Source organism: Dermacentor andersoni, chromosome 8 (assembly GCF_023375885.2).
Source record: "Dermacentor andersoni chromosome 8, qqDerAnde1_hic_scaffold, whole genome shotgun sequence".
In the NCBI taxonomy this organism is placed as follows: Eukaryota; Metazoa; Arthropoda; class Arachnida; order Ixodida; family Ixodidae; genus Dermacentor; species Dermacentor andersoni.
The window spans coordinates 114,345,964-114,367,117 of NC_092821.1; the positions used below are offsets into that span (position 1 = coordinate 114,345,964).

The following is a 21,154-nucleotide window of genomic DNA, read 5'->3' on the forward strand; positions in this document are numbered from 1 at the left end:
AGTTACACTGCATCGCCTCGCTGGATGCAACATCACGCGAAAGTGGCGGTATCCCTGAAACTGATGACTTCAAGATATGGTTTTGTTTGTATCCTATAATATATTCAACCTTATAGATGAATAGATAGATTTCATTAGCTTCCTCTTTGAAATTACATGGTAGGTGGTGCTACCAAACTAATTATTTTCAACCTTATTGCTGTATTTATTCTCAGCTGTTAATGTCCAAGTTTCGTATTAACAAACTATCAAAGCTTAGAAGAAATTTACTTCCCCAAGAAAGTGCTACTATCCATTAATTCTATTCGTCTCCCCAACTTAACGCCACTGGTATTCCAGATTTTCTTTAGCTGTCTTGTACTGTTCTTCGTCACAGATTCATCCACTTGGCACACATTCCTGCAATACCCTCTAATGACTTTTGCGCTATCTGTCTTAAAGAGGCTCTTAAATGGCTTCTTTTGAAATCTGAGCAGCACAATGGAATGAGTGCGATGCCTTTCAAGGAATTTTGGAAAAGAATCTAATATGAATGAAGATCTGAACAGGGCAACGTTTATTTTTCCCATTCGCCATCAACTCATCGGTTGCTTTCTGCAAGGGCAGCGCTCGTAGCAGTGCCCTGCCTACTGTGCCATTCTTTTATTCTCCTTGTTTCTGTGGTACCATATTATCAGTTTGTAGCACGAAGTGACGAAGGCCAGAAGACTTGTTTACTTTTTATGGCTTCCCTTCTGATATGTTTGTCTGTTAACTGACAGTCTTTACACCATGTCGTGTTTGTTTGCTACGGTTCTTGCAATCTGATTCTGGAAAGTTGCACATGTGTGTCTGCTCAGTGGGTAGCGTCTATCAGCTGTTGTGCCCCATGTAACGTCATCGCTGACGTCGTCTAGGGCGGAAAATAAAGAAAGTGGGACATTGAAAAGCTGCAGGAGAGGGCAAGCGGTCCACGTTAAAAGGTTGCAGGCTGCCTGCTGCATGCAAAGAAATAACATTTGGCTCGTACATTTGCAGCAGCATTGTCTACAAGTCTGGAATATTTTTATTACCATGTTCAACAAGTGGTGGTGTCCTTTTAACATGTTCATTGCAGCCTGCGTCAAGTGGGGAGGGGGTCCAGGCAGTTACTTCTACTGTGCAGGCTGTACGGGGCTATTCTGCAGTGGTTACGCGGCGTCTTTTGTTAGAAATAAAGTTCTTGTCACTTCTGGTGCGATGCATTGTGGCACCATCTCTCTGCACCTTGAGGGGCACAACTCCCCGGTGACTCACCAGCGGGTCATGATGCACCAGAGCAAAATATGACAAGTGACGCACAGGAATCGAGAGTTCAAATAGTGCCGCTGCAGCGAATGTGTTAAATCGCTTTCACCCTTTGCTCTGTGAGATGTGCTTAAGGTTGTCGTGCTGCTGTTTCAGAGCCGATCGTCCTCGGTGAAAGGCGGCGGCGCAGCGACACCATGGCAGGGGAGCCCCGTTGCATCGCTGTTTGCCGGTCAGCTTCGTCTCCGGCTGACGTGCCCGCGCTGTGGCCAGCAGAGCAACACCTTCGACCCATTCGTCTGTCTCTCGCTGCCCATACCGGCGGCAAGCCAGTGGCTCTGTCATGTTCACTTTGTCCCACGCAACTCCCCGCCTGTGAGAGCCAATTTTTTTTGTTACCTCCTGCATTCCACTCTTTGGCGCTAACCAGGGTGACAGTGTCCTGTTCTCAGGGTGCAAACCTTTTTTTCCTTACTGCAAACAGCAGGGCACCCGCTGTGGCCGTGTTGCTCCGCTAATGAGCTCAAGGTTGAGGGCTGGATCCCAGACTGATGCAGCCACATTTTCAGAGGAGCGAAATGTAAAAATTGTCATGTCACTTAGGTTTAAGTGTGTTTTAAAGACCCCTAAATGGTCAAAATTAATCCCAGGCCTTCCACTACGACACCCCTCATGACCCCTTGCGCAGTTTCAAACGTTAAAGCCTGCAGTTTAATTTTAACAGGAGGAGGAACAGCGCTACCTGTTGGGATGATGCAAGCAGTAGTGCACGTGACCCATTGTTGTATCTGCATGCATCTTGATTCATCCTGTCAGGTTACAGTGTGCATCCTGTAATTATGAACATACTATGTCGTTGATCAATCAATTCCATAGTTATTAGCTTAGATGTGAGGCTGATCATGTTCATTCATTTGTTTGTCATGCTTTGGTTTCGTGTATGGCATGACTTCCCATAAAAAAAAGGAGATTCAAGCAAGGGTCAAATGAACGATCGCTGGGTTTCTGGCTGAATGCTTTAGCCACTGCACCAAGTATGCTTTTGTGCGACCGAGCACATGATACTTGCTCTGGTAAATTGTTTTCCCGCATCGGTAAATATCCATGTTTGACAAAGTTAGTGGTGTCATGAAATCTCTTTTGTGTATACTTGTGTGAAGTGTAGAGTGTGTATATGGGATGCGGCCAGGAATCCTGCCTAGCTACAATGAAAAATTATGTAATTCATAATGTAAGCTTCAAATGTTCAAGAAACAAAGGCAAAAGCATATAGAAAGATTTTTTGATAATCGTGGTTACATAGCTGCTGTTTGCACTACTTAATGGAACCAGAGCCACAGAGGTCTGGGGCATTTCTTTAAATACAAGGTCTTTCTGAGCGAATTACCACCACTTCACTGGGTTGGGTATGTTCCTAGCTTCTTACCGTGGGCCGATCGCGAAGATTGTGCAGCAGTAAGTGCGGGCCGATATGTGCTGCTGGGTGTCTGCCCCTGTGACCACTAGTCGCCATGACATTCCAAATAAATATATCATATTTAATAAGTAAATATAAATAATATTGCAGAATACCAGAATTTAAACAGACGACCCCTTGCACAGCCGCCCGATGCTCTAACCATTAGACCAATGGCGCATGCCACAGCAAGCGAAACAGAACATGCTTAAGCATTCCCTGCGGGCAAGCCAGCTCATTGAGGCGCTTGGCACATTTTATTCCAATATCCATTATGCGAACACTCCGGTCAATATTTCGCCATCGTTGATTATTACACTTATAAATACTGATTTCTTTAGCTGTAATACGTTTTCAGAAGAACATTACTCACATTAACTGTAGTTGTGTTAGAATTCGAACACCAACTGGAGAAATATGTCTACGCATGTTTGTGTTCCAATTGCACACACTGGTGCACAGAAGCAGCCGTATTCTAAGACCTCAGGTTAGACAGCTTTGCCTGCTGGAACGAATTGTCCTGCCAGCTTGTGCCATTGTTTTCCTATACATAGTAGTCGTTGCGGTACCTATCGGAGCAGGGTTCGTGCAGTGAAGCGCCATGCCCCTCACATCACGAAAACACGCCTCTGCGTGTTAACTGTCAGAACGCCAGCTGTGAAGCTCCTGTGAAACGCTAAGGGCACTGAGGAAAGGAGCATGAAGTGTCAATAATTGCTGGATAGAAGTGAAAATGCACCAGTAAGATAAAAAAAGCTGAACTGACTGCCGAGCTGAGCTCAACGCTGCAATTTGTTACCACCTTGCAAACTGTTCCTTCACTGTCGACTGTAGCGCACCTCTCGACTCGCCGTTATCATCTTGTTCACCACTTCTATCTGTGCTTGCTTCCTGAAAAATCACTTCAAGCCTGCAGTTGTTTGCACCCCTTATCGTAAACCGTTATGCCCAGCCTCTTCCTGTTTCTAAAGCCTCTATGCCCAAACGCGTGGACTGCAGGTGATCTGTCACATTAGACATTTCATGTGTGTTTAAAACTGTCGTGCATTATGTGTGATTCCATAACCTGTTCTTCACTTCTCAAATGGACAGGTCGTGTTTTTAAAAGCTAAACAAAAACGACACTGTCACTGGTGACCTCAAGACGACGAGGTCGCCAGATTGTGGCCCCAAACACCTCACTTAAGCGAAAAATTTTTAACCAATGATAATTACAGTAAAACCTCGTTAATTCGGAAGATCAGATGATTCAAACTCATCCTCTGGTCCCAGCAAATGTATGCATTATCGGCATCAAACTCTCGTTAATCTGGACATGCTCCACATCTGTTATTTTGTACAACTCTGACAGCGAGCACGGAGCGTTGCAAACGTGCGACACAAACGAGCAAATGCTGCACTAGCGTCCAACCAAAACAAGGCAGCCAAATCGGCATTGTCATAGTCGTCAACGAAAATAGTACGTGAATGACGAGAACGCCGGAACACTTCGTGCCTGTTTGTGGCTTCCTGGCCATTACTCTTGCGTTCACCGCCATGAATGTTGTTGCATTGGCCACACACCTTCATAACTGCATCAGTTGCCATCCATGATCGCATCGATAGCATCCAGAATTTCATCCGCGGCGGTTACAGCAAATGGTAGTTTCATTTGACACAGTGCGCGTTCAGAACTGCGTAGTCACCGTCCGTGAGCATGTCAATAGCGACCACAGTTTCATCCGCAGTAGTCGCAGCGAGTAGTCGTTTAGATTTGATTATTACAGTTCGACAGAAGCTGTTAAGGATGAAGAGGGATTCTACTGCAGCCCACTTGCTGGCATCAAATGTGCTGGCTAAATTGCGATGCACAGACAATCTGTTAGATTAAAGGCAAGTTGGTATTGTTTTATTGCTTTCTTGATACCCTTAATAATTCATAATTCGGTTAATTGAGACATCTTTCTTTTTTTGCTCCCATGAGATCCGAATTAACAGGGTTTTACTGTATTAGGTTGACTTGATATGGATTTGGTCTTTGTTTAAATTTTTCCCAGATGTTTTCCTAACCTTTCTTACAACGTATAGCTCTAAGTTACCTCCTGCTGTGGTGTGGTCAGCTGTTGGAATGTGAAAAAAAGAGAAAAAGAAAATAGCCCTCTATATATTCTAAAATGGTGTCAGGATTATGCCTTGCCTAGAAAAGCAGCTTTGGTGCAGCGAGATGGCTCGCTAATAAGCTCTTCGGTTCATTAAGAGCTAGTTCGTTAGAGCCGGTTGGCACGTCTTGTCAAACAACAGTTTTAAGCAGTGCAATGCAGGACACAGCAAGAGAACCACAGTGCTGAGTAACAATCAAATCCTTTATTCCCAGGAGTGATATGCACATAAACGCATGAGGAATGAATCATGAAAAGGAAAAAAGGGATCAGCACGACAGGTTTTCTATTTCTTTTGTTGATGGAGAGGGGGTCGGAGAGCTGACGTACGCATCCCCAACAGTCCTGCTCTAAAAAGCATGCGCATTGTGTTTTTGAGTGTTGCATGGAGGTTCGCAAACGAGATTCCACTCAATTGCAAGTGCTTTTCGTTGCTCAAACAAGAAGCTGTGTCAGTGAGCTACGCGAGCATGGTTGTGTTTCCCCATCTTTGGACAGTGCAGAACAGTTGAAAAGTAGGGGCATGCGAATGTACGGATATTTCTAACATTATCAAATATTATTTTTTAAATATTCGTATTCGGTTTGAAAACTAGGCATTCGAAAGTTTTCGAACATTCATTTGGGGATGCGAATATTCTAAACAAATAGAATATGTTGCCAGCTGTGTAGGAGCAAGCAGGGTTCTTAGCGTTTGTATCTATTTAATCTAAGAATATGTATCTGATTTAGTACTGAATTTTGCGATAATCTTGTGCTGCTGGAAAAATTTCGCCTGCAAACCACACTTAGCCACCAGGAGTCTAAGCTTTGTGGTAAAGCTGGCCTATCAAGGGGCATAGGTTTGCAGATAGCATGGGTACATACACTCTTTTGCACCACCGCTCGCAATCCTGAGCTTATTGCTTGACAGCAAATGCGATGAATGACGGCTGGCATAGGATCGAATGCCTCCGAGTTAACAGGCCTTTGATGATGATAATAAGGCATAGGTTGGAGAGAACAGACAGCTAGTAGTAAGTACTAAATTTTCCAAGTTAATGTAAGCCAAATACACAATCTTTTGCTATAGTGGCTTACTAGTGTAATTTTTTAGCGCTGTATCTGCGATGTTCCAAGGTGTTAATATAACCCAACTTGGTAAGAAGTGCATGCGCATATCATTAGTCGATACTCGATTTGATGTTCGAAGCTCAGTATTCGTATTCTATATGTATTTGAAAATTTTGATATTCGCACATCCCTACTCAAGTATGCCGCGAGCAGCGTGCATGCGAGGTTTTTGAAACCTTTAGCGTCTTCACGTGCAGGGACATATGCATCAGCTCTCCATCGCTCTCCCTATTGACAAAATAAATAGAATATCTATCATGCTGATCGTTTTCGCCTTTTCGTGTGTATTCCTTCCTCATGCCTTCATATACCGCTTCCGGAAATAAAGCACCTAGTTGTTTTGGTCGCTCTCGGGCTTATTCTCTTTCGAACCGCTATTGTCATTAATGCACAAGGATGCTTAATTGCTTTACCGAACTGTGAAGGGGGCTCGTGGCTGGAAGTGCGTTCTCCTGTTCCGTACGGTCCAACGTGATCTCTTTTAGAACCACTATATAACGAACCTGGCAAATCTGTTTACCTCGTCAGAAGTTCAGCATGCATAACACAACTGGCATCAAGAGGCTAACCAAACTACTCTGGATCACTCAGCTTGTGAGGAAGTTCAGTGAAATTAATCCTGCACAGAGCTTTCTATACTTATGCTAGTATTAATAAATTCTTAAAATATATTTTTACAATCTGCTCTGCTAAGATCAGTGGATTTGAACAAGTTGCACACATCTACATTGTGGGAGCACTTAACGCACTGTGTGTACAACGCAATGCCAGCGGCTGAACATAGAAGAACACTCTGCTACGAAGCCATTTGAGTGAAGAATGAGGGTGCATCTATACTTGGTTTCATTCTCATATTACAGCTAACCTGACTGCTCGTCGCTGGTGTCTCTGGAAGTCGCACTTGTTAAAAAAACCCAGCAAGATCAGTGTTGTTCCCTGCATCGGTTTGCATTTCCGTTTGCATTTCACGCACCTGAGTGAACGAAATGTGAGTGAAGCAGTCCGTAAGTGACACTCCGCTAAAGATGTCTAACACCGGCGGCGAATGGGCCAGTGCAAGAGATCAGGCGAGTTGGAACCTTGAGGGCTTGGAGAGTCGCGCCTGACAGACATCAGTGCACTGGGCTTCGGAAATAAATTGTGGGATAGAAAGAAAGAAATTTCAACGTTCCTTTTTTTCTTCTTTTTTTTTTCAAAGACGAAGCTGGCCTTCCACATGGACTTTGGGGCGCCGATGGAGCAAGTGCGACTCCGGATAGCCACCGAGTGCCACATTCCACTCGACCAGGTAGGCGTTATCATTGCACATTCCCGCCGGCATGAAGCGTGCATGGCAAGGCACGTACTTATTACTCTTAATCACTGGATATTGCAATCTCTGATCATGACGCGTGTTGTTTTGCAATCTCAATTACCAGAGAAATCTGGCACTTTGGTCATACAATAACCACAGAAATTATAGAAGGCACATGGGGTTTTCAGTGATTTGGCTCGACTTTCATTGAGAAATAAATTGCAGCTGCTTTTTACTGTTCCTTGTCGTTTAGCTGTGCTGCATGCTAGTTACACAGCATTTTTTTTTCAGCATTTAAGCGTTTTGCATTGACAGCACCCTTCGTTCTCTTATGGAGTTCCAACTGCATACGTTAGTCTCAATATTTCGAGTAGGCGTGTCATATCACTTCATTTGATGCAAAGCAAGCGATGCTATGAAAACTTAGAGGACCTCTCTAGCTGCTTGGACCAAAAAGTAGTGTGTCAGGTATGAAAGAAAGATATAGGTATGGTGTCTTGTAGGTTGATTTACGTCTTGTACTTTTGTTCTGTAAAATATGGCGTGTCTGTCATATGGAAGGCGTAGCAAATCTGAACCTATCTACCACACAACCAATTGAATGACATGTTTCTGCGGTCATGGTGGACCACTTATGCTCTAGCCAAAACCTAGTGTGTTGTATACTGGGAGCACAAAGGCGCACAAATTTCATTTTATTTATTTACTCTCAAGGCCGTACAGGCATTACAGAGAGGAGTGGCAACAGAAAAAGAAAAAAAAAATAGCTAATGAGGCAGCACATGGTCACAGATAGCTGACTTGAACACATCATGGTCTGTGATAGTGATGATGGATGCGGGAAGGCAATTCCAGTCTTGACTTGTTTTCGGGATGAAGGCTTCGAGGTATACATTGCTTTTACACTGTGGCACCCCAACCTTCATTCGATGATGAGTACGGAATGACAAATGGCTCGGTGGCGAAAAAAGCATCATTTTTAGCTCATTATTAGTGTAGTATATTTTGTGAAACAGGCATAAGCGGGAAATTCGACGTCTAGTAGAAAGGAGAGGTAGTTCAAGCATTTGCTTCATGCGAGAAACGCTGGCTAAGCGATAGTAGTTAGAGAGGATAAACCTAACTGAGCGGTTCTGAACCGATTCTATGGACTGTGTTAACGAGCTAGTGTACGGGTCCCATATCGATGAAGCATATTAGAGTTTACAACGCACGAGTGTTTTATATAGTAGTAGTTTTAGCAGAACGGGAGCAAGGTGGAAATTCCGCCTAAGAAAACCAAGGGAATTGTTAGCTTTGTTAATAACATGGTGGATATGCTTCTGCCATGACAGATTATTAGTGATATGGACGCCTAGATACTTATAGCTGTCGACGAACTGAAGAGGGCAACCGTTAAGATCATAGCCCTGAGAAATGGACTGGTTAATCTGTCGAGACACCCTTATTGCTTTACATTTGTTAATGTTTAGTTTCATAAGCCATGCATCACACAAAGAAGAAAGTTTATTTAAGTCAGATTGAAGAACGGAGAAGTCAGACTCATTAGAAATTATGCGGTACAGAACGCAGTCGTCTGCAAACAGCCTTATGCTAGAAGTAACAGAATCAGGCAGGTCATTAAAATAAATTAGAAAAAGAAGAAGCCCTAGGACTGACCCCATAGGAACACCGGATGTTACATTGCATGATTTAGAGTCATGATCATTAACAGAAACGTACTGTGTTCTATTCTGCAAGAAACGTTCAATCCACTTAAGCAAATTACAATCAAGATGGAGTGTGCAAAGTTTCAGTAATAGTAGTCGATGTGAGACGGTATCGAAAGCTTTCGCGAAGTCAAGGAAGATGCAGTCAATAACTGAAGCTCGATCTAAAGCGGAAGACAAATCATTAGTAAAGGTTAATAATTGAGTCTCACAAGAATAATTTTTGCGAAAACCATGCTGCTGTGACGCAAAAAAATGATTAGACTCGAGAAAGCTAATCAGGTTGCAGTAGATTATGTGCTGTAATAATTTGCATGGAATAGAAGTTAAGGAGATTGGCTGGTAGTTTAAGGGGTTATGTGTATCACTGAATTTGTGGACTGGAATCACCTTTGTCGTCCTCCAGTCGTCCGGAAGTGTTGAACTCTGCAAAGACTGCGTAAAAATATAGGACAAGAAAGCAGATGAATACGCTACAGTACTTTTAAGGAATTTGTAATTTATGGTATCAACACCTGCCGACGAAGAAAGTTTAGCTTTCTTAATCAAATTGTATATGCCATCTAAATTGATCGAAATCAGCTCCATCTCGGGGTACGTAAAGGCTCGTGGGGACGGTGAAGTATCTATTAGAGCGTCGGAAAAAGATAGCGGGAAGGTGTTGTTAAAAACCGTTGAGCGAAGCTCACGGGGGACAGGAAATGCATCGTCTGTTTTCAGAACAATTTCTGTGGGTTTGCTTACGTTAATAATGTTCCAAAACTTCTTAGGATTAGTTGTGAGCAGATGAGGTAGTGTTTCAGAAAAAAAGTAATTCTTGGCTGAGAGAATGGCCATTTTATATTCAGATGCGATAGCTACGTAGGCAGCTTTTGCTTTGGTTTCCCCAGATAGCTTGAAGTGTCGAAAAATGCGTTTTTTCTTGTTAAGAAGCTGTTTTCAACTTCTTACACAATTATGCAATATTGTGTAATTTGATGTAACCTTAAATATTTATGCAAGTTGTAGTTGTAATAGAGGGGAATAGTTATTTCATATAAAGGCACTGCAAATTAGAGCCAACTGTGTCGCAAAACGCATACTGTGAGATGTCTACGACTCCACCACTTGCATAGCTTCCGTAGTGCTGCTTGCTGCAGTTAAACCTCAATATAACAAAGCTGATGAAATAGGAAATTTCGCTTTGTTATGTTGAAATGTGACCTTTTGTGCAAGTTAGTTTCCAGTTAATTTGTCTTACGGAAAGGGCAGAAAATTTTTCTTAATTATCGGGCAAGTGAAAAAAAACTAAACAAATGTGGGTGGGAAAGAAATTTATTCAGCTTGACAGTCTCACCCTCGCATACTTTCACTTGCACCGAAAGCATAAGCATGTGGGGCGTGATAGGATCTCATTGCACTTGGACTTTGCACGGAACATGACGCTACTGCACTTCGGTGGTCATTCTTGGTTGCACAGCTTGTGATCCGAGAGGTGCGTTCGCAAGCAGCCGCATGAACAGTCAACCACAAAAGCTTACGGACTACGGGATCTCGAGAAACGTTCGATTTCTGAGCAGCCTGTAGCAGTAGTCAGTAAAATCAAACATCACAATGTTGTTCACATATACTGGTAGTGGCCGCAAATGCGAATACTAGGCTTCGTTGTGAGACTGCGTGGATATTCAGCTTTTTCTCAGATTTCGTGTTCCGTGAAATTTTGTGGTTGACTGTGCTAACTCAACCATTTTAGCATCTGCGTCTGTGGAAGTTTCCATTTATTGCCTCGGTATTTCTTTGCAGTGGCAGTGAAATTTTATTATATTGAAATTGTGTATAAAAAATCTTCGTTATATTGATATATGATGTTATATTGTTGACCATGTATCTAAACATGGTGTTTTGCAGATGGGAAGTTATAAAGAGTTAAATAATTTGTTATAACAAGAATTTCGTTATATTGACGTTCGTTATATCGAGGTTCAACTTTATGTAGGTATGAAGTGTAATATATATCTGGATGGCTCTTGGGCAGCAACATCCATGACGAGTGACTACTTTAGATGTTTTAAAGGATATATCTCTTCGTAATGTTCTGTAAACAATAGAAATTGAACGTTAAATGAGGCGAATCATTTTCATAAAGCATACTTGAGGCGACAATATTAGGACAAAACAAGAAAATGGAAAGGTTGTTCAAATCCATAAGGACAAAGTATAGACAAGTGTGTGCACTAGTACTGATCATTCTCGTGCCAACTGAAGCACTGTACCATTGACACTGACACTAGCACCGGTTATCCTTCCAGTAAGTTTTACCGTTGAACTGTGTGTTATGGTGTGGCCAAGCACGAAGTGCACTTTAGCCCTGCAACTAGTAAGTGGTAACTAGCAAGCAACTAGTAAGTAAGCACACCAGTTCCGCACACACCTACAAATGTGGGAAGGAAAACAAAGCTAATTGGTTTCGTTTCTCGCATTCGGGTTCCATTATTGCATGATTGTGCAATATGGCGCTGTCATTGTTATTGCGTGTGCATTTTCAGTTTTTAAGTCGTCATCTTTGTCGTAGTGCATTGTCCTTTTTGGCAGTATCCCTATTTGTACAGGATATTCTGAATGTAAGCTGGTTTGATTTTGCCCATCATGATCCCTTGCTGGGTGACATATTATACATGCTTGTGCTGTTGTGTCCAGATATTGTGGGATGATGAGTGTAAGGTTACATTCCACATGGAAAGTGCCGTTCAAAAGGCAAATTTCGATCGTTATATCTGACATGTGGTGAATAAAATATCATTATATATGACTGTCCGTCCCATAGCCCTAATGCATAAGTTGATTCTCTTAAGTTGACTCATTGTTGTAGCTAATATAGTATTGAGAAGAGGTTTATTGGCGGCTCCTAAGGCAAAAGCGCAGCGACCGGGAACGGCGAGACAGCCCGAAGCACTGTCCAAAAAAGGCGACAGTAATCAACAGCGCGAGCGGAGCCGAGCCGCGCGTTGGCGATGTGTCTGTGCCGCGAGGCGCGTTTTCTTCTTCACAATCTCCCCCTGGACAAAAAGAGCCATCCTGGCGCCTTAAGAATCAGGAGGCAGAGGGTCGTGGTAGGGCTTGAGACGCGAGACGTGGACAATGTCACGTCCACGCCGGCGCAAGTCTTCAGGTGGTGACAGTGGCTCAATTAGAAAATTCACCAAAGATGTTTGCTGCAAGACTCGGTAAGGCCCTTCGAATTTCGGGACGAGTTTCGAGGAAAGCCCCGGAGTCTGGAAAGGCACAGACAACCACACAAGAACGCCTGGAGCATAGGTGGTGTTCGGAAGCGTGTCGGTGCGGTTTTCTTTCTGGCGCTGCTGTTGCTCGGCCGTAAAGGAGCGCGCTAGCTGGCGGCATTCTTCGGCCTGTCGGGCGACGTCGGACACAGGTAGACACTCGGAGGCGTCAGAACGGTATGGAAGGAGCGTGTCGATGGTATGCGTAGGCTGGCGGCCATACAGAAGGAAGAAAGGTGAAAATCCCGTAGTGGCCTGGATCGCGGTGTTGTACGCGAACGTGATGAATGGAAGGATGCAGTCCCAGTTACCATGATCAGATGCCACGTACATCGACAGCATGTCACCAAGTGTGCGGTTAAATCGCTCTGTGAGTCCGTTAGTCTGGGGATGGTATGCCGTGCTTGTCCGATGAATAATATGGCATTCCGAGAGCAAACTTTTGACGACTTCGGAGAGGAAGGCGCGACCTCGATCGCTGAGGAGTTCTCGAGGTGCGCCGTGTCGAAGCACGAAGCGATGTAGAACGAAAAAGGCTACATCCCGTGCCGTAGCACTTGGTAAAGCAGCAGTTTCGGCGTAGCGTGTCAAGTGGTCAACAGCAACTACGATCCACCGATTGCCGTCTGGCGTCATAGGAAGCCGGCCGTATAGGTCGATGCCGACGCGATCGAAGGGTGTGGGAGGGCACGGGAGCGGCTGCAAGGCACCAGACGGGCGTAAAGGCGGCGATTGGCGGCGTTGACAGTCAAGACAGCACCGAACAAACTTTAGTACAAAATTGTACATGCCGCGCCAGTAGTAGCGGTGGCGAATTCGTTCGTACGTCTTGAAGACTCCGGCGTGGCCACACTGTGGATCGTTGTGGAAAGCGGCACATATTTGTGACCTTAAGCTGCGGGGAATCACCAGAAGCCACCGACGGCCTTCAGGAGAGTAATTGCGTCAGTGGAGCAGCTGGTCACGAATGGCAAAATGAACTGCTTGGCGTCGGAGGGTTCGGGATACAGGGATGGTCGATGATCCAGAAAGATAGTCGAAAAGAGAAGCGATCCACGGGTCACGACGTTGTGCGGTGGCAAAGGAGTCCATGTCGAGAGATGAGATGGAGTGTGCGGAAGTTGTTCCGCAGGCCGAGTCCGGAGGTAAAGGTGAACGAGACAGGGCGTCGGCGTCGGAGTGTGTTCGCCCACTGCGGTATACGACGCGAATATCGTACTCCTGAATGCGTAATGCCCAACGGGCTAGGCGGCCAGTGGGATCTTTCAAGTTGGCAAGCCAACAAAGCGCGTGGTGATCTATGACCAAGTCGAATGGGCGCCCGTACAGGTATGGTCGGAACTTGCCAAGTGCCCATACTAAGGCCAAGCACTCTTTTTCGGTCACGCTGTAATTGGCCTCAGGCTTCGTGAGCGTGCGACTCGCATAGGCGACTACGTATTCGGGGTAGCCTGGCTTTCGTTGGGCGAGGACGGCGCCGAGACCGACCCCGCTGGCATCTGTGTGTACCTCAGTTGCAGCCGACGGGTCGAAATGGCGAAGAATAGGTGGGGAGGTGAGAAGACGACGCAGCGTAGCGAAGGCGGAGTCACATGCAGGGGACCAGGAGGAGAGGGTGGTGTCACCGCGCAGAAGCTGAGTCGATGGCGCCATGATCGATGCGAAATTCCGAACAAAGCGCCGGAAATATGAGCATAGGCCCACAAAGCTCCGAAGTTCTTTGATGGTCTGAGGCTTCGGAAACTCAGTGACTGCTTGAAGTTTTGCAGGATCGGGTAGAACGCCGTGCTTGGACACAACGTGGCCTAAAATGGTGAGCTCTCGCGCAGCGAAGCGGCACTTCTTGAGGTTGAGTTGGAGGCCAGCGTTCGTTAGACAGGTCAAAACAAGTCTGAGACGGAGCAGGTGAGACGGAAAATCAGGCGAGAAAACCACGACATCGTCGAGGTAACACAGACATATGGACCACTTGAGGCCACGCATCGTGTTGTCCATGAGTCGTTCAAAGGTGGCAGGGGCGTTACAAAGCCCGAACAGCATTACGTTAAATTCATATAAGCCGTCAGGCGTAATGAATGCGGTTTTCTGGCGATCGGCTGCAGCCATCGGTACCTGCCAGTACCCCGAACGCAAGTCAAGAGACGAGAAGAATTCTGCTCCCTGAAGACTGTCGAGGGCGTCGTCGATGCGCGGCAAAGGATAGACGTCTTTGCGCGTTACCTTATTTAGCCGACGGTAGTCGACGCAAAAGCGAATAGACCCGTCCTTCTTGCGAACGAGAACGACAGGCGATGCCCAGGGACTGTGCGAAGGTTGAATAACGTAACGGCGCAGCATATCTTCGACTTGGGTGGTAATGACACGACGCTCTTCGGCCGAGACGCGGTAGGGTCGTTGACGTAACGGCTGATGTGAACCGGTGTCAATGTAGTGCTGCACTTCGGACGTGCGGCCCAAGTGAGGTTGTGAAACGTCGAATGAACTTCTAAAGTGGTGCAGGAGATCAAGAAGGTCGGCACGTTCGGCAGGTGTGAGGGTATCGGCGATGGCACTCGAGAATGCATCCTTGGACGTCTCTTCAAACGCGGAAATCGAAGACGACTGGCCGGAGTCGACATCGAAAGAGTCTCCGGGGACGTCAACCAAAGACGAAGAGTCGAGGAGTTCCACGATGCCAAGGCATTCACCAACGAGCAATGTAATAGGCGCACAGAGGGGATTGCAGAAGTATATATTGCTACAGCCGCCAGCCATGTCAAGTGTTGCGAAGGGTAGTCGGAGAGATTTACGGCTCATGAAGACGTCGGAAGGTGTGAAGAGGACCGTTGCATCAGTGATGGCATCGCAAGAGACGGGTACGAGAGCGAAGGAGCCAGGTGGAATATCTGTGTCCTCGCGCACGGTAAGTTTAGAAGGGCGGTCACAATCTTCGTGCAAGGGTGCGTCACAAGGGGAAAATTCAACTTCGGCGCGTGCGCAGTCGATCATGGCTTTATGACGGGATAAGAAGTCCCATCAGAGGATGACGTCATGCGAGCAGGTGGGAAGAACAATGCACTCGACTATGTAAACAATGCCGTGAATAAGCACACGTACAGTACAGGCTGCGTGCGGAGTGACGTGCTGAGCGCTTGCCGTACGAAGCGACAGTCCAGAAAGGGGCGTGGTCACCTTGCGCAGCGAACGGCACAGTTTGGCGGCTATCACAGAAACGGCTGCGCCGGTATCCGCAAGAGCGAATGCAGGAACACCTTCTACACTAATTTCGACCACGTTAGCAGGACAGGCGCGAGGACTTAGACAGTTCGAATGGGGCGCAGTTCTTGCCTCGTGAACTGCGACGTTCAGTTTTCCTGGTCAGGTGGTGCGGGTCGCCGACGCATTGGGGAGAGCGAGCGTCGGCGAGGGGATGGCGAGCGACGCGAAGGAAATTCTGGAAGGTCAGCACGAGCATACGGTTGGTGGGAAGGAGTGGCGTATTGGCGAAAGGGCTGGCTGCCGTACTGGAAGGGCCGAGAGGCGTCGCCGAACGCTTGAGGCCGACGTCGGCAATATCGGGCGACGTGTCCAGGAGTGCAGCAAGAATAGCAGATGGGACGATTATCAGGCGTCCTCCAAGGATTAGCTCTCGGTGCGGTCCAAGATGCAGCATGGGCTTCCGGTGGCACCGGTTGGGAATGGGTCGCGAAAGACGCAGGCAGAGGCCTGCGTACTGCCTGCGCGTACGTAAGAGGCGCAGCCACAGGCAGGACTGGCTGCGCATAGGTGGGAGGAGTCGCGACAGGCTGCACTGCCAGAGCAGAGTTGAGATTCGTGGCTGCAGGCGGCTGATGGTGTGCGGAAGGGACAACTTGAGCGACCTCTTCGGAGATGAGAGTGCGGAGCGTGTTTGGAAGACGGGAGGTGGGCGCCTGAGTGAAGGGGACTAAAGAAAGTTGGCGGGCAACTTCCTCACGCACGAAGTCCTTGACCCGTTGAAGTAATGAGCATGGGTCGTACATGCTGTCAAGGCTTGCCACCAAGTCGTCGCTGCCCAGAGTACGCCGAGTCGAAGCGCGTTGCTTCCGTAACTCATCATAACTTTGGCATAGGCTGACGGCTTCAGACACAGTGCGCGGATTCCTGGCTAGTAGCATCTGGAAAGCGCCGTCATCGATGCCCTTCAGTATATGGTGAATTCGCTCAGCATTGGGCATTGCCGCATTGACTCGTTTACACAGGTCCACGACGTCTTGAATGTAGCTCGTGAATGTTTCTGCCGTCTGCTGTGCTCGGGCGCGCAAGCGTTGTTCAGCGCGCAGTTTGCGAACAGCGGGTCGGCTGAACACTTCTGTAAAGGTTGTCTTGAAGATTGACCATGTGGGTAAGTCACTTTCGTGGTTGTGAAACCAGAGTTGGGCAACACCAGCCAGATAAAAGATGACGTGGGTTAACTTTGCTGGATCATCCCACTTGTTGTGTGCGCTCACCCGTTCATATGACGCCAACCAGTCTTCTACGTCTTCGTCGTCAGCACCGCTGAAGATCTTGGGGTCGCGCTGTCGTGCAACGCCGGTGCAAGTGACGGTCTGTGGCGTCGGCGCCGTTTGGGATGAGCTGTCGGTCATGGCGGGCGATAGCGTTCTTGATCGCAGCTCCAGGGTTACAAGCGACGGGGTTCGAGTCCCAGCACCTCCACCAATTGAGAAGAGGTTTATTGGCGGCTCCTAAGGCAAAAGCGCAGCGACCGGGAACGGCGAGACAGCCTGAAGCACTGTCCAAAAAAGGCGACAGTAATCAACAGCGCGAGCGGAGCCGAGCCGCGCGTTGGCGATGTGTCTGTGCCGCGAGGCGCGTCTTGTTCTTCACAATATCATTATATGTGGTATCGTTATAAGTGGACTGCACTGTACAGGTTTTGTGTAGCTGGCTGTAGTGGGAACACAGTATTTACGAATGTGAAATCCAAGCGCTCCAGAATGCCGGGATCTTAACGCTTACGCAATGAGCACGGGGGCTTTGCATCAGTGCAAGGCCTGTGTAAATTTGTGCAAATTAATATTTTTCATGCAGGACGACGTGAGAAATGGCATCCTTGTCATATGTGCTACGTTTGCAATGCCAGACATTGCATACCACAGTCAGGACGTTTACTGTGTTGTCACTCAAGAACGTTGTGTCTGCAGGTTCTAAATTTTTTTTTTTACAATGGTTGACAGGGTCAATGGCAATAACTTGACAGCTTGTGTTTGTACTGTTACAGATAGAGGCATATGCAGGCAAACTACAGCCCTATTTTTTTTTGTAAGCCACCTTTCTTTTCATTTTTTTTGGTTAGTGGTTGCTTTTTTTCCAGGACATCAGTTGCCTTTCCTCTAAATATTTCTTTCCCTGTGTAACATGTCCTAAGTTTCCATTATCCATTATGCTTTTCCATGCTACAGCTGTTTGTCTTGCTAAAATCTCCACAAACTCAAATACAGCAGCTGGAGATGCTTGTGTGGAAAATGGCTATTGATAGCAACAGAGGAGCATATTATTACTAATACGGAGAGCTATGTATGTTGGTTTTTGAAGTCAGAAATCTGTTTCAGTGCACATTTGCTCTGAATAGTTGAAAGTGGTGCACAAAGTGCCTTTGCGGAGTTTCCTGCTTGGTTTGCGAGATCGATATATGGCACCTAATGGCTACCTTATAGTGCTTAGAAAAATGGGGTGAAAGTCTTGAGGGGTATTGCGAGAATCATATAATTGTTACTTGTACATAAACTGCAGCTACTGCTGCTGGAAGAGACCAAAGAAGGGTTTGGATTGCTGTTCGAGGGCGACGAGATTGCCAGCGCTTTGTCAGCAAACTCCCGCCTGGTCGCCCTGGAGCTTGCGCCTGCAAGCACGGACCCAGCCGTTCCCAAGGACAGCCAGATCCTCGTGCTGTGCCGGTCGAGGGTCGGCACGTCTGGGCCTTGGTAAGCCGTTCCTTTATCTCGGTGGAGGCTGACATTCTTGAAAGCCCACAGTGCCCAAGGACAGACAGTTCAAGCATTTCAAGTGAAATTAAGGGCAAACATTCAGTCAAGATCATTAAAATTAGCTTAAAAATGAAACCTGCAGCGTTTGTTTCATGCCAGGAAGTGACTTAATTCCTTCCGTGCCCTAGTCAAGCTGGGTTTGTACGTATTTTTTGTAATATTAACCAAGGATGAGCTCAGCTCATGGACAATTGTTTTTGTTTTCTTGCAATCCTCATTTTCATGCATAATGCTGTTAAACATAACTTTTGCAACGAGTGGCTAAGATATTGTATAAGCAAATGCTTTTAAAGTGTTGTCTACATTGTTTTACAGAAATGATCTTATTAAGGGTTAGAAAATGTATTTATTAGAAAGTGGCCAGCCTGCTTAGTTGGCCAAATCGAACTATCAGCCCCGTGCTAGGTGGGTCATAGGTGGGTCAACCACGTGCCCCTGGTGGCTTCGCAGATACAGTGTTGTCTATGATAAAACGGATCCCACAGTAAAAAAAAAAAATGCCCATTCTTTGTAAGAGTTCAGGATAATAGCAGGGCGTGGAAGAAGTTAAGAAGGTAGCAACAGAAAGAGCAGCGCACTTCTTCCAGAAGTAAAACGTTTCAATTTAGGCTAATGGTTGTGCAACAGTGCAGGTAGAATGGCAAGGAAGTTGGTATACTTGGCGAGCTCTTATTTGGGAAAATGGCAAGAAAGTTGCTAAATTTAGCGTGTTCTTAGTCACCTTAACGACAGCTTTGGCTTTAGTGAGTCTTTGTGGCTTTTTTAGTAACCTAAACAGCCAGTAAATTGCCCTGGTAGAATTCCTCTCTGGACCTAGGCTAAGTTCAATGCCTTGCCCTCGTTTTATTCCAAGTAGGATATCTGCCTCCACTTGGCACTATGTCCTAAAGGCGTACCGAAGATCTTATCGGTGAGCCATCTGGGTGCATCAAAGTTGTTTTTCTGGGCCAAGTAAAGTCTTGAAATCTGACATTTGATATCATTTTTAAGGTAGTTGGCACCTCTTTTGTCTTGATGTTTCAACCACTGACTCTCCGACGTGAGAGGTAACCTGAAGAATTAGTTTATTAAAGAAGACGCTCACTGGCAATTAGAACACAGGAAAAAGAAGAAAGCCTTGAGAAAATCATCAGGATCATCATCACTTAGGGACTTTTAGCTAAAAATTTAGTGCCTTGCGTCTCAACCTGGTGTTACGAAAGTTACGAACATTGCCGTGTGACGCATCTTTGTTGTGCTTTGTAATCAATATAAGTTTCTTGTTTTCTGGGTTGTCGGAGCTTGCCTCGACCACCCTTGTCCCAGTTGTGCACCTCAGATAACCGTACTATGTGTGCATGGCGTCGAGTTGTCAAGCTCCGTTTACTAAGAACGGGCTCAACTACTCTATTTGACCCATCGCTTTTAATTGTGACCCACGCTTCTGCGTTCATGTTCCCCACAGCCTGGGTGCCACGCGAGCAGCCTGGGTTTCCAGGGAAGTCTCGGTGTTGGAGCTGAAGAAGCAGTTGCTCGAGGGCATCCCCACATCAAGGCAGTCAGCACTGAAAGACCAGGCAAGGATCATTTCGCAATGATAGCTGTTACGGGCTCACTGCCGGGGTCGGTTTGGTGCCAGCCAGTACCACCAGTGCTCGAATCCCGGACTGCTTTGTGAGAATCTGTAAAAAAAAAAAGAAATGAAAAGAAAAAAGTTGCAGTGCCCCTCACAGATTCGAACCTTGGAACCATGGATTTGGATTCCAAGATTCCACTCAGCTACTCGGCTACTCTGCCGATACTGTAGGAAGGAAAGTTGTGCCTGCAAATACAGTAAAACACTCGTTACTCGAACTCTGATATCTCTAAATATCGGCTACATATAAATTCTTTCCCGCCGCAATGTAGTTGCGACTGCAAAAATACGACTGCAAAAATACAAAGGCAAAGTCGCTGCGCAAATGTTTTCATGCTTCGTGTGTAGCTGCGATATCACGAAGAAATTGAGAACAGGGCAGGGACAATGTAATTATTCTATGCCAGTGCCATTCCTCGTCACGTTTTGTCAGTCGTCAGAGTGGCGCCATCCTCTGCCTGTGTTATTAACAGCATCAGCCGGCCAATAACGGTGGATGACAAGAGTGGCATAGAACTGTGCAGAAGGAATCTCTACCTTATACTGGCCCAGAACTCTGTCACCACAGCAACTTACCGATAATGGTGTCAATGAACTTTGGCAGGCATCTTGTGGTTGTGCTGTTGTAGGAGAAGCCTTGATGACGTCACTCTACTCCCAGTGAAATGTCCCTCCGCACTTTGCGCCACAATGTCCAAGGTACTGTCAGAGATACAGTCGAACCCATTGAAACGATACCGGCTTTGGCAATATGTTGGATATAACAATGAGCAGCTGATGTACAATCAATCTTTTTATGTATTCTAGGTAATACAAACAGCTTACTACACTACTTTCATGCTGCATTATCGATTATAACTAGGGGTGTGCGAATGCTTGAATATTTGATTTGAATCGAATAGCGAGCATTTGAATCGTTTGATTTGCAAATCGAATGCAGTCGCTGACCGATAAATCGGACACCAATAATCCGGACATGATGGGTAATTCGGACTGCTTCGCGGCACTGCAAATGGTTCCCATAGACATAATGTGTAAAGGCGACCAATATTTCGGACAGTCATCAGCTCTACATTCGTTTATCCGGACTCCGTCTGTGGCTGTAGCATACGCCAACTCTGCCGCCAGTATCTTCTCTCAATCTCGACGAGACAAGTATGGCCTCAGAGATTACACACTGGACAGTAATCTCTGAGGCCTTGCATTGGTTGCCGCTGTACGCCTCTGAGATTTCACTGCAAATGCCGATCTTGGAAGTTTTACTTGGGTTGTGAAGTCCCATCAACGTCGCGATCATC

At 46.3% G+C, this 21,154-nt stretch overlaps 1 protein-coding gene across 1 annotated transcript in view; it reads left to right on the top strand.

Moving 5' to 3' along the window:
* The window catches only part of LOC126529199 (ubiquitin carboxyl-terminal hydrolase 43-like), a 79,930-nt gene that overhangs the window by 14,203 nt on the left and 44,573 nt on the right, over positions 1 to 21,154 (top strand). The window contains exons 2-5 of the mRNA XM_050176796.2: positions 1,423 to 1,641; positions 7,172 to 7,261; positions 17,988 to 18,178; positions 19,686 to 19,797. Of these exons, the coding sequence (XP_050032753.1) occupies positions 1,423 to 1,641; positions 7,172 to 7,261; positions 17,988 to 18,178; positions 19,686 to 19,797 (612 nt within the window). The remainder of the gene's footprint in view (positions 1 to 1,422; positions 1,642 to 7,171; positions 7,262 to 17,987; positions 18,179 to 19,685; positions 19,798 to 21,154) is intronic.